The following is a 13,180-nucleotide window of genomic DNA, read 5'->3' as shown; positions in this document are numbered from 1 at the left end:
GCTGCACAAAGTACACAACTGCTAACTTTGAGGAAGAATGCAGCTGAGTGGCTTAATTGAACAAATTGAATGGTTGGTCGCTCCCATAAACTCAACACCAAGCATCAGCCGACTTCACTTTGCCACACGAGACTTACACAAGTTGCAGTGGTCGCGTCATGCAGAAGAAATCGCCATTGCGGGCTAGAAGTGAAGTGGCTTGGATAGCAAACAAACATTGTTGCGAGCCATCAAGTCAACGGTACAGCCAAAAGCACAGCCACTTAAGCAATACATGCCCGAACTCGCTACACTGACGCAGCAAACTGCCAGAAAAAGTTGTGGATTAGAAGCCGGCCCTGCAAATTCAGTGCATCAGATGTCGGTGGCGGCAGATGATGTATGATCACAAGATGGCATTAGTCAGTCAAAGTCGCCACTCGACCAAACAGAACACCGACGTGCCAGGAGCGTCCTCTGACAACAAGGAGCACAAGTACTACCGCTGAACGCTTGACACGAGACTGTCGCAGAAAGAACTCGTTAAGGAACCGTTCGAAAAGGATCAATAATCATGTAATCAAGTGGAAGTAAATATAGTTGATATACTAGCCAAGTATGTAAAATATTCACACTCCAGCCTTTAAGCCTTCAAAGTCTACACACCAAGAATTGTGTTCAGTGGAGCTTTCGCGGACAGTCGCATCTCTGACCCCCCCCTCCCTACCCTATATTAATAAATGGGACAAACCAAACTGGCAGACTTGTTGCATGGGGCTGCACTTTTTTAACCTCTCCTGAACATGTGATGCACCAAAAAACAAACTGCAGTAATGTGAAAATGGTATTTATTCATCTATTCCCTTCAAGGACCCATGTAAGTATTGCAGAGGGCGTATTTAAAACTATACACACATTATATTACTCCTAAGGGGCTGTTGAAACTTATTGTACGGAAGCGGGCATCCCGACGAAGAGGAAGAAGAAGCGGGAGCTCGAGAAATAGAATGGACGAGATAGATCGAGGCCTGGCCATGAGCGGACGATGCCGGACATTTTAATGTAAACATTTGTATATAAATGCTGTTGTTGGTTTCATCTAATAACGACCAGTCAGCTGTTCTTTCAACATGGAGCCGAAACCCGGGAGAGGGCTTAGCAAAACGGTGAGAACCTGACTGGACCCATCAACGGAAGGTCACAACAGCCAACCTATAGCAACGATCGACCGGCAAGATGAACAAGATTTTCCCCTATGGAACGGACGCCCAAGACAATATCACCCTCAACGATGTCGGCATCAAACACCTTCTGCAACAAAGATCTGCATTACGCACCAAGGTAACGACACTCTTTGATTTTCTGGAGAAAGCAATGCCAGAAACAACGACAGCCGGACAGTTTAACGAAATCATCGAGATGCTAACATACTATGAATGTCAACTCAAGTACCTGGATGATGCTATCGAACCATTCATACCCAATGAAGAACTTGAAGAATACACTCACGTCATAGAACTAAACGTCCGCATCGTAGGACATCTATCAATGCTGAAGATTAAAGCACAACTAGTCAATCAGCAGGTGACGGAACTGGAAAAAGTAGAGAGAGAAAAGCCACAATTATCTAAACAACGTAATATATCAGATATGAGTTCCATCAGACCACATCTCGTGAGACAAACTCAGCCTTACAGCAACAATTATGAACTCGGAACTGTCACCGGTGTGGCAACAGACTACGCTGACGATCGTCTAGTCACAGAACATAAATCAGAGCAGAAGACGAAGGACAGATGCGCATCAACTGGAACGACAAAGGTGACCTATACGCTACTGGACGACAACCCCGTACAGGCGACTTCATCGAAGAACATAGTCTACATGCTAACTTGCGAAGAAGTCATGTCTGGTTTCAAGAAAGAGTATGAAGCCGGCACTCACAGAAGTCCTCACATTCAAAACGAAGGCGAGTTGAAAACAAAGAAGAATAGAGTCAGAAAAGCACAAAAAGATAGGAAGAAACGGAACCGTTCCAAAGCAACTAAACAAATAAATGGAACCTTCTTGAACAGGAATGTCAAACGACCTCCTCAATGAAACAAGCAATTTAAGAAACAAGGGAGACTATACGAGCAACGAAGCACAAAACGAAGAGTCGGCATACATCAGCGCCTAACGAGAGCTATAAAGGAGATTAGGAAAAGAGCGTATCGTACACTTCGCGCCTTGTCCCGTCCCCGTGGTTTGAATACACGTGGCTGCACGATCGACTTCCAGATTCAATGGAATGAAGGATGGAAGACTAAATCGCTCGCTCACACAAAGCAAGGCATCGTCCCTGGATTCTATGCAAATGTCAGACATGACGTGACACAGAACGACCTAAACGGCAATGATAAAATATTTGCCAGGCTACCAACGCGACCTTCCGGGAAGCATGGACGTCCAGAGAAGGTCAGAATTATCTTTCTTCCAACTTTCAACTTTAATGCAACGGCACATCAGCTATTTCTTCTTCTTGCGGGGGGGAGTGTGTTGAAACTTATTAGGGAGTTTTAGAATAGCGCACGCTAAAGCTTTGCGCACGCAAAGAATAGCGTCGTCGCCACTGCGCATGCTCCGAACGCAAACCAGGTTTTGCGCTTTGCGTGCGCAATTTTAGCGCTCGCTATTTCTCGGAAATAGCGCGCGCTATTTCCGACGACGCAAAGGGTCTTTGCGTCGTTCTCGTGCTGCGCGATAAGTTGCGAGAGGGCTAAAGCCAAGACCACAGGCCAAGACGATCCGTGTTCTAATCCGGCGGGAATAGGCAAATGGCGGCTCAGAAGGCAGCAGCAGCGGCAGGAGCCTCCTCGCGATTGCGCTTTTCTGCGCAAGATGACATTTCGCTGTTACAAGAAGTTCACGCCCTCAACCCGTTTGAGGACCCATCGCGATGGGCCCAAATCGCAAGCAACCTTCTTTCAGCCACCGGCAAAGGTTTTAGCACGCGAGCGGTACGTGACCGCCTCGACCAGCTGCTCGCACAGTTTGCTGCAGAGGATCGCGCCAACTTAAGAAGGTGAGTGTGCTGCTTCAGTTACTGCTAAAGATTATTTAAAGCAATGCGGCGTTAAAGTGTGTGCTTTGATCTGAGCAGCAGGTCGAGCTCAGTTGCTACTCTGTCGCAGGTCAGGCACCGAGGAGCAATATAGCGAAAAGGAACACCTCCTCCAGGCGATCGCCGATCTGACAAGAGAATTTCACTACAAGTACAAGGCAGCGGCCGTCCGGAGAGCGGCCCCGTCACGCCAGAAGCTCACAGCCGCCGAACGAAGCGACGCGTCTGCGTAAAGGGCCGCCCACACTACACTCTCAGAAAAAAAAGGTGTATTATTACACCCCATGTCCCATATAATACACCCCAAAACTTCAATTCGACGTACAGCTCCCCATAATCGAACAGGCGTCCCCAAAGTTTACGAGGGGCTTAATAGCCGTGTGGTACAACTTATTAAGATAGCTGATGTACGTATTATTGACTACAAAAAAGATTATCGGAGTTTTCTTGGCCGTACTGCAAAAGCTTTGTGTTTTCTTTCTTTGGTCTTTGATACGTACCTTAGCAATTGAATAAGTTATATCGCACCGTTATCAAGCCCCTGGTAAAATTTCGTGCCGTCTGTTCGACTATAGGGCGCTGTACGTCGAAATGAAGTTTTGGGGTGTATTATATGGGACAAAAGGGTGTATGGTGATACCCTTTTTTTTTAGAGTGTAGCGAGAAAACGCGCGTGGCACGCCGATCGCGGCAAGTAACAAAATGTCGCCGAAGCACAGTCAGCGCCACGAGCGCGTGCAGAGACACGCCCTTTATCTTCCCGCTTAACCGATTTATCGGCACGCCGGGCGCGTTTTCTCGCTAGTGTGGGCGGCCCTTTACGGGACACCGCCGCCGCAACCAACTTAGCATATTCCACGGTACGTCAGCTTTTTCTTTCTTTTTTTCTTTTTATTTATTAATGCTGGGCTCGTTCGATTTACCTGCACCAGCCCACACCGGTGCAGAAAAGGTTCGATGCAGAAAAGTGCAAGGCAGTGTTCCCAGCTTGTATTCTAAGACAGGCTGCACTCTTAACCCTTTGCCTACCGCAAAATGTTTGAAAAAGAAAAACGATTTGAAAATACCGAATTTCTTTATGTGCCTTATAAATTTAGTATGCAATACACAGGCCAAAAACAAATGCCAAAATATTTATTCTATGAGAAAACTTTGAACAGACTGCAAAAGAAAAAGGGATTAAAGTTCGGCTTCACTGCATTACCGCAGACAGTTCACGTCACCTTGCACATGGACGTCCAGGCCGGGCGTAGCAGTACTGCAGACAGTTCACATCACCTTGCACGCGAAGTGAACGCAAAACGTGGAGGAACTGGAGGAGGATTTTCTACATTGATTCTAGTCCAATGCCGATACGCCGACATGGTGTCCTCATTGAAATCGGAGTCGTCTGAGCTAAAATCCAATAACTCAGCTGCATCACTCTCGCTGTTCAATGAAAGATTCATTTCCTCGTCTTCTGAATTTGAAGAGACGTTACAATATCTTCGTTTTCGCCCCAGTTTTGAGGCAAGATTGTCACTACGAACGCAGCGACCAGAAGTTGACGCCGCCATTTTTTAAATCCCCTGTTGTCTGCGTTGGAACAATTTTGTGCCAAATTCAGGAATTTACCAGGTTTTTGTTTTCCGTGAAGCGCCATCTGTCCACAGCAAAGATCACTAGAAACACGTGGACTAGCCCAGTTCGTGCATGGTAGCGTATTGGAGCCCGAATCAATGTGGACGAGCCCAGCTCGTCTTCGTGAGGAGCGGTACAAACAGTGTGGACGGACCCAGGTCGTCCATGGTGGGGAAAGGGTTAACTAGCATCTATGTGTTCACCGAGTGAAGCTGGTGCAGGAGATGTAGGTGAATCAAACAAGCCTACTGTTAATTTCTTTCAAGATGGTTACAGAGAAGAATGTAAACCAAGTATCACACATGTTGCACTTGCTGCAAAAACTTAAACAAAAGGTTTAAAAGAAAAAAGAATTTAGCATCATTTACAACATCTGGTGGACTTTCGCAGAATGGCAGCGCAACTGCGGACGCATGCCGTGCCTCCACTTCTACTGATGCTGCTGCTGCAGCGTACGTGGCAACCTCTTCGGTCGTCGAGGTACCGGAAAGTGCTGGCAACATATGTAAGTGGGATCAGGGCGTCTTAATGCATATGTGTTTGTCTTAAAGGGCAACTCCGGTCGAAAATTAAACCAAAATAAATGACGGGTATCGCTTTAGTAACTTCAAATATATTACAGCCGAAATTTTACGTCAAAGTGAAAATGCATATTCCACTAGGACCGATTTTAGTGATGTGACCAGTTGCTCTTTAGCAGGGGGCGAGCGGGTTAGCTTTTAGCCAAGGAACACTGGCACAGCACCCTTGTGACATTGGATCGCGGTGGAGCTGCGGTTGATTGGTTGTACCTCTCACCGCAGCGCCGTTGACGTCACGTCGCGACCGTAGGCTGATGATCAGCGTTGCCATCCCTCTGGCGGATAGTTTTGGTTTCTCCGTAGACGCCCGAAACCAAACTTTGAGCCGTGATATTTATAAAACTACACACAATATCGAGAAAAAAAAAATTATACCTTGTAATTCGGAGACACTGCTTTAGGTAAAAACAGTTGTAATTCCAAATAAAAAAAAAATATTGATTGAAGTTGCCCTTTAAGCATGTTTCACATGGTGCAATTAGCGGCTCCAGCGAACTATAGGGGGCGCGGTGGTCGGGCGAAAGGAGGTAGTTTTCGTTCTTCAGCACGTGGACCATCATAAATTTCTTGCACTGCAGCATAAAATCGGTGTTACATCTGAAAGCAAAGCGATTATCGACAGTAGAAACTTCCGTCTGGTCATTGCGTAAAAATGACACGGTGGAAGCATAAATATGACTACTGGAAACGATGAATGTTTCTATGCTGCCTGCGAGAACCAAGCAGCGATAGCAAACGACAGAGTCGAAGTGACCTCCTCTCTTGCGCTTCTCAGCGTGGCCGCTATGCAGCGTTGATTTCGCTGGAGTCACCAATTCTGCGGCCAAAATCACTGCCGCTAGCGATCACAGCACCGCTAAAGTGGAAGAGCTTTTAAGCTCGAGCTGTTAGCTTTAATGCATGGTACGGCTGCATTTTATGCTATCCATTTTTTTTTGTATTTTGCCGATTGAAGGCCCATAGGTTTTCGGCTTTAGTTTATCATAGGGCGAGACAAAACATATTCCTACGCTTTTCATTATCATAGATGCTGTGGCCAGTCCTGCATACTTGAACCACCAATGGAAGTACCAATGGGAAACATAATATTTAAGAGTTAATTTCTTCAGAGGTGCTGTTTTTTTATATTTTTTTTCAGGGACCACTTGTGTTGTGGATACGGCAGAGCTCCTCTCGGCGGCAGATGCAGGCAACACATATGAAATTGTTGGTCTTGACGTGAGCAGAGAGTTACCTGCAGCTGCCACGGGCACCCCTTCGATCGATGTTGGAGGCCATGCACCTGCAGCTTCACCCGAGCAGACCGTGGAACCTGAAGCTAGCCGTCAGGTGCAGGGGGGTAAGCTCCAGGCTTCCCAAGCAGCTCAAATGTTCTATAAACCTCCTCAGAACATCCCTTGTGATTAGGTGAAGGGCTTGAGGTAAGGGGAGGTGCATGAACCAACACAAAGAGAGAAACATAAGCACTACCATTTGCAGTCGCCACGAACTGAAACCCACAGTGCCTGACATCGTTCGGAAAAAACATTCTTGCTCTGTATGTTTGTATATTGAAATACCTTTTTTACAGTTTTTACCAAAGTACGTCAGGGGTATCCTGTTACATAGAAGACAAGTCTATCTTAATATCTGCATCTAAGAAGAAAAGTTGAATATTAGTTGTGAACACTTAATGTAATTCACGTGCAGTAAAAGAAAATCTACTACGGTAATTCATTTCACAATCTGGGCACCTTGATCTCACCTCTGTTCTTCAAGGCCTAGGTTGCCTGACATTCCTGTTGCCTTTGTGCTTCCTACGATCACTCTGTGCTCGTTCATGTGCTTTGTATTGGTGCGTTCCAGACTATTTCATGACTCTATCATGTTTCCTGTGCCTGCGTATGTCGTTGTGGGGCTTCTTTTCTTGTAGGAAGCTAAGGAGGCTGCAGCAGAGTAAATTAAGTTGCTGAATATATTCATGTCAATTTGCAACTCCATGATATCCTTGCCCTATGTTATTCTTTCGGATCAGATATGCAGCTGGGCAAAGTGACCACAGTGTAGACCTCCAGGAAAGGTTTGTGCACATTTCTGGAGAAACATTTGTCTAACATGCATTTCATATGTTTTTCTTACAGAAAAAGAAAGAGAAAATGAGAATCTAATATTCTTTGAAAAAAGATTTCAGTTTGAACAGGGCACCCGAGAGAGGGAGAACAAGCTGGAGGAGCGGCGGATTTCACTTGAAGAGAAGCGCCTCATCCTCGAGGAGAAGCGCCTGGCCCTCGACAGAGACCAGCTCCAGCAACAAGTTCGTGAGTGGGAGGAGGAAAAAGAGGAGAGAGCTCAAGAAAGGGCAGAAAGAGAAAGGGATCGTGCACAGGAAAGACACTTTTTTCTCACACAGCAGCAAGCCATGCTGGAGCTCGTGCAATCAATGATTGCTAATAAGTTCAAATAGACAGCAGGCTTTGAGTTTTCACTTTTATTTGTTTAATTACCATAACATAAATATTTTTATATTCTTCCACGCATCTTGCAAGTACAAATGTAGAAATGGAAGCTCCAATAAAGATTACTATAGCCAAAGAAAACTTGTTCAAAAGAAAATAACAGCGTCTTTTAACTCGGCAATCAGAAAATGACTAGAAAGGCCACTTTATGGTAAATAAACAGTGTCACCAAAATTATGTAGAACATGTGAACTGTATAATCTCATGGGTACAATATCTTGACAGCAGCTAAAGAAGTTCTGCGTGAAATAGCGCTTAATGTGCAACACTTAAAAAAGACTAGAAAGACCACGTTTAGGAACATTTACAGGGCCCACCAAGCCTATACGAGACATGCAAACTGTGTCTTATCTTATAAGAATGCTAGCTGCCACGGTTTCATGGAGGCAAAGCACCAGCCTACGGATACCCAGTTGGTTTGAATGTTTGTAGAGCTGGCCGCAGTTTGACGGAGGCTTATTGCAAAGAAGGTCCCATGATATTGAACTTTCTATTGTACGTCGGAACATCTCCAGATGGATGAAATTAATCCTCAGTCCTGCACTGAACCACGCCAGATACACTTTGTCGGTTTGGCACGTAGAATCCCCAAAAGTAGTGCTCAGTAGAATGGCCCAACCAGGGGAGGTCGCTCGCTCAAAGTCGAAGTGGTGGCTGGGCCGGGGACAACATGGCAATTCTGCTTGATGCAGGTGGCGGCCAAAGGTGACTGCTGAAATCGTCAGTTATTGAAGGGCTCATTCAGTAAAAACATGAAACGCCCACTGATTGAGTCATCTAATCACCGACGGTTTAGGCAGTCACCTAAGCACCTTAATACGAAAGGGTGGTGATAAGAGTAGATTGCCAGCAAAACTGTTGTTTTCCTTGGCCTAGCTTCAATTTCGGCCTTGAGCAAGCGTACCTTCCCTGCTCAAGCTGTTCTATTGAGCGCTATGTAATGGAGCACTGATCTTACGAGATAAGACACAGTTTGAGTGTTTCATATAAGTTTGCTGAGCACTGTACCAAGAGTATCTTAAAGGTTGTGTCTGTCCCGTACAGAGGGTTTCAAGTATTGCCCCAAGTTGGGTGCACGGAGCCCAAAGAACATACCAGTCTGGCTACCGTACAGGCATGTATGACAGTTAGTAAAAATTGCCCCCACCCGATACATTCTCCCCACATCCTGCAAGTACAGCTTCTGGTTTTTCTTGAAGTCCAGGAATGCGAACTCGGATACTATTTTACCGAACCCCCACTCAACAGCTTGTCGCACAGTACTCATGCCACTGTTGAAGAGCACTTGCTGTTGAGTGAGGGTGGCACCTCCGTACGGCCTCATCAGAAGCCGCCGTAATGGGTACGCTGGGTCGCCGTAGATGGTGTAAGAGCGGCCCTGCACAAGCTTTTCCAACTTTCCGTAGAGGCCACTTTCGCGCAAAATGCCTGCATAAAACAGAGAAGCAAGAAGGCACTGTACTTTTTACCACTTTTAAAAACAGTAGTTGCATGGTATTGATTCGCCAGTGTGCTCATTTGGCATGCTCCGTTTTGCAATGTAGTGTGAATGCTGCATTACAATACTTTGTCCTCTGTAGAACAGCACACTCTTTCAGAGCTAAGTAAATATTTTTGCAGCGAACCTCGAAGAAAGCAAGGGCTGCATAAATTGGAAGAGATATAGTTAAATCGGAACATGCCACTGCATCTTAACCAAAAATGAAGCACAAAACAGCATTTCAAGGCTTGTTATTTAAGCTCAGCGACTGGACTAGCTCATTTGAAAGAATCGCATTAATAATTGTATTGAACACATGATTTCCTTCGTGATTTGTATTTGGTTCGGTGCTACCTCTATAGCAAAACTGCTTATTCAGTGTTGCTACAGAGTTGAAATGCTGATTAATGGGAAGTGTTAATATCAAACGTGGAAGCATGCAGGTCCAGAACAGCTGCACCCACCAGCGTCATGCCTGTGTCCCGGATAGGGACCATCAAGTTGGCAAATGATGCCGTTTGCACACATTATTGACTGGTACTTCAATGCGTGCAGCCTCTTGTGTCCAGAAAAGTAGATCCGCTGGTTGGTGGAAGGGCGGCAGATGGGCCTCGCCGTCCCATCCACGAAACCCCAGCAGTTTGGGAGGGGTGCACCTCGGGCATGAACGGCCTGCAATAATGGTACATTCTTAGCGAGACCTTCATGGTATCTAAAACATGATTTGCTTTGATCAAGTGTCTTGTTTTTATATTTAATTTTATTCTCCAACTGGTTGGTGTCAGTATTCCTTATTTGTATGTAGTATTGATGAGTTTAAATGCAGCTTTTTATTTTCTTTATTTTAACATCTTGCCAGCTATGAGGCCAAAGCAGGTTGGTAGGCACACTTAACTATTAAAAATGTTATCAAGAAAACCATGCACATTTTCACTATTTAGAGCTTCTGTGGATAGGCAGTTCTATTCTTCAATACATTTAACAGAAAGGATTTTAAAAGAGTCCATATTGAAGCGATAAGGGTCATTAAATTTGTTATGTTTTGTTCTAGTTGTGTTACCGAAGTTTGCATATGTAGCATATTTATTAATATCAATTGAATAACGACCATATACCAAGACCTCATCAGTGTACTTTCTCCCATGCACAGGAAGTGTTGTTTTTTGTAGTATACAAATGTGTCATGAAATAAAATCAATTACTAAACAAACATCCCTCTTTAAGCTGTATGTTTTTTCTAAATTAGTTCTGTTCAGCAGTTCTGGGTAACATATTTGACCTCCTTAATTGGAAATGACAACAGTAGGCACAAATTTCTTTGGGGGGAGGGGGAGGGAGAAGAGGTCTGAGGCTGGGAGGAAGAGAGGGAAGGAGGGGGGCTAGGATTGTTATGACTTGTGGTGTAAAGAGGGGAGGGGAGTCAAAATGCATGTGTATATTATATGGTTGACTAGATATTGGGGAGGAGGGAGGGGGGCTTAAAGCTTATGACTAGGCTACTGAACACCAATAATGGCAAGTATTATTATGTGACACTCCAAGCATTGAATATTGCAAAGCGTTTTATGAAATGCCGGCCAAATCACTCCAGCAAAAAGTGTGTATCGCACAGAGAAAAAGTTGTCATATTGGTCTCTGCCAAAGAGTCTCTTTAAAGGGGCGATGCAACGATTTTTGTATTTTTCGCAAATACCGCTTAGAACGGATCCCTGACATTAATGACCTGTGAAATACCCGTTCGTTTTTCACCACACGCATTCGAAGTCGCGGAAAAAAATGAAGAAAAACGAGCACCGTTCACCCCCTCAACTCGCAGCCAGAACAAGCGGCCCCGTGATCTGGAGCCGATTATATGCCGCCAATGTTGATCATAACCATGCGCTTGGGTTGGCAAGGCACAGGACACGCGCTGCATTTCTAGACATGGTTATGGTTCGGCAGTTGTCGTCATTGCAGCGATTGGACACAGGACACAACCCGACTGCTTCTCGAGCTATAGATTATCACGAGCCCAAATCGAGTGCCCACGCAATGTTCGGGTCCAATCTATGAGCCGCATTGAAATATCGTCACTGGGCGGTACTGCTACCGCCCAGCTACGTCATCAGGTTTTGAGAAGGAGAGATTGAATGAAAACGCTCGGTTTTGTCCTGGAAATTACAGAGCAACAAAGGAGTTTCTTGGTCAATGGCGTTGCGTGCGAGTATCTTTGAGTCTCACTAGTGCCAGTAAGCTCGTGCAAAGTGAAAAACATTCCAAATGAATATCGTTGCACCGCCCCTTTAAGAAGATGAATAAACTTTGTTGAAATTAGGTTCTTAATTACTTTTGTATTCTTTTTAATCAGGAAACATTAAAACCGTTAGATATGAAAAAAATAGCATTAAGCCAGTGCACCTTACAGAAATATTAGGCGCGTGCAACATCCCCCCCTTTCCAAAAAAAAAAACAAAAAAAAACGGAATTGGGTTGAATATATAGGTTCTGGTTTTCTATGGGAACGCATCTTTGCGTCGGCGGTCCTGTTCCTCGTGGGCAAATTAAGCAACTACCATACGTAATTTGACCATGTGCGCTACGCTTACTTCTACGAGGGAGGTGAGGAGATAGTCGCACGCTTTGACCTCGGGGAACAGGACTGCCGGTGCGGAGGTGCGTTTTGATAGGACACCGAAACTTAAAAACACATCTAATAGTTAATTTTTTTCGGAATGTCGTAAAATGCTGCGCACGTTTTTCTTAAATTTAATGGTTTAAAAACGCCGCTCAGTTAACGAGCAGACTTACTCTTGCGAAGCGTTCCAAGTCGCCCAAGCTCAGCCAGCTGTGGGTGGTCAGGTCGTCCAGCAAGTGACCAAAGGTGCCGTCGATGTGCTTGAGCACCTGACCGACGATGCTCGACATTGCCGACGAATGACGGCCGAAGATCGGCTCCAAATCCCACCAGCGGTTTGGGTAGGCAAGTCGGCGCAGGCACATAAGGAGGGCCTCCTCCCCGCTAACAACAACCCCTTGGCTGCTGTACACCACCTTTGGCATCAGCAGGACGTCATTTAAGAGTCCAAAATCGTCCTTCTCAAAGCGAAACATGCGCCGAAAAGTCAGGTCGTCGAGTTTGGCGACATCCAGGAGCCCCCCACTTGACTTGTATCTACGCGGTTCTGGCTCCCGGTATTGGAGGAACATGTCCTCCAAATCGCTCCACGACATGTTCATATGAAGAAGATGGTCAACCAGCACACTGGATCGCGATCGGCGTGTTGGAGGCATGATTAGAAAGAAGAAGAAAAAAAGAAACCACTTCACAGAGCTCAAAGCGTGCGCAACCTAGGTTCGTAATTTGGCGCGAAATTGTGCACGTGTGGATTGTCTTGGCTCTGTTAGTTGTGACCTATTAAACTAAAAATTAGGTTGGCTGTGACCAAAAGTATTCGTTAAAACACGTTTAAAGATGTTTGTTGTGACAAAAAAATGTTTATTTTATTTTTAATTTACAGCATTTCGCGTGCCTTTTGAAATGCGAGAATTGCATTACTAGCTGCAACTACATCTTGGCGGCGCTGCAAGCGCGCGACGTTGCGTTTTGCGTCGCCGCGGGGAAACGCTATTCTAAAACTCTCCTGCCTAGCGAGCGCTAACGCAAGCGCTAAATTTAGCGCGAGCGTGCGCTAAAATTGCGTACGTTATTCTAAAACTCCCTATTGTACGGAAGCGGGCATCCCGACAAAGAGGAAGAAGAAGCGGGAGCTCGAGAAATAGAATGGACGAGATGGATCGAGGCCTGGCCATGAGCGGACGATGCCGGACATTTTAATGTGAACATTTGTATATAAATGCTGTTGTTGGCTTCATCTAATAACGACCAGTCAGCCGTTCATTCAACAGGGGCTATATTGTCCATATGACCTTGACCTGTGCTGTC

General features: G+C 45.4%; 2 protein-coding genes across 2 annotated transcripts; one reads left to right on the top strand and one right to left on the bottom strand.

Moving 5' to 3' along the window:
* Positions 1 to 1,863: 1,863 nt before the first annotated feature.
* Positions 1,864 to 6,796, top strand: LOC121835070. Its single transcript, XM_042289005.1, has 6 exons — positions 1,864 to 1,948; positions 2,950 to 3,043; positions 3,153 to 3,311; positions 3,888 to 3,942; positions 5,093 to 5,207; positions 6,422 to 6,796. The coding sequence occupies exons 1-6, from the start codon at positions 1,864 to 1,866 to the stop codon at positions 6,688 to 6,690; spliced, it is 777 nt and encodes a 258-aa protein (XP_042144939.1). The 3' UTR covers positions 6,691 to 6,796.
* A 1,886-nt stretch (positions 6,797 to 8,682) lies between these two features.
* Positions 8,683 to 9,952, bottom strand: LOC121835027. The gene is made up of 2 exons (XM_042288920.1): positions 9,723 to 9,952; positions 8,683 to 9,206 (listed from the first exon to the last, which is right to left on the bottom strand). The coding sequence occupies exons 1-2, from the start codon at positions 9,784 to 9,786 to the stop codon at positions 8,797 to 8,799; spliced, it is 474 nt and encodes a 157-aa protein (XP_042144854.1). The 5' UTR covers positions 9,787 to 9,952; the 3' UTR covers positions 8,683 to 8,796.
* Between the last annotated feature and the right edge of the window lie 3,228 nt (positions 9,953 to 13,180).

This window comes from Ixodes scapularis, unplaced genomic scaffold, assembly GCF_016920785.2.
Source record: "Ixodes scapularis isolate PalLabHiFi unplaced genomic scaffold, ASM1692078v2 PGA_scaffold11__112_contigs__length_91849675, whole genome shotgun sequence".
In the NCBI taxonomy this organism is placed as follows: Eukaryota; Metazoa; Arthropoda; class Arachnida; order Ixodida; family Ixodidae; genus Ixodes; species Ixodes scapularis.
This window is presented reverse-complemented; position numbering and strand designations above follow the sequence as displayed.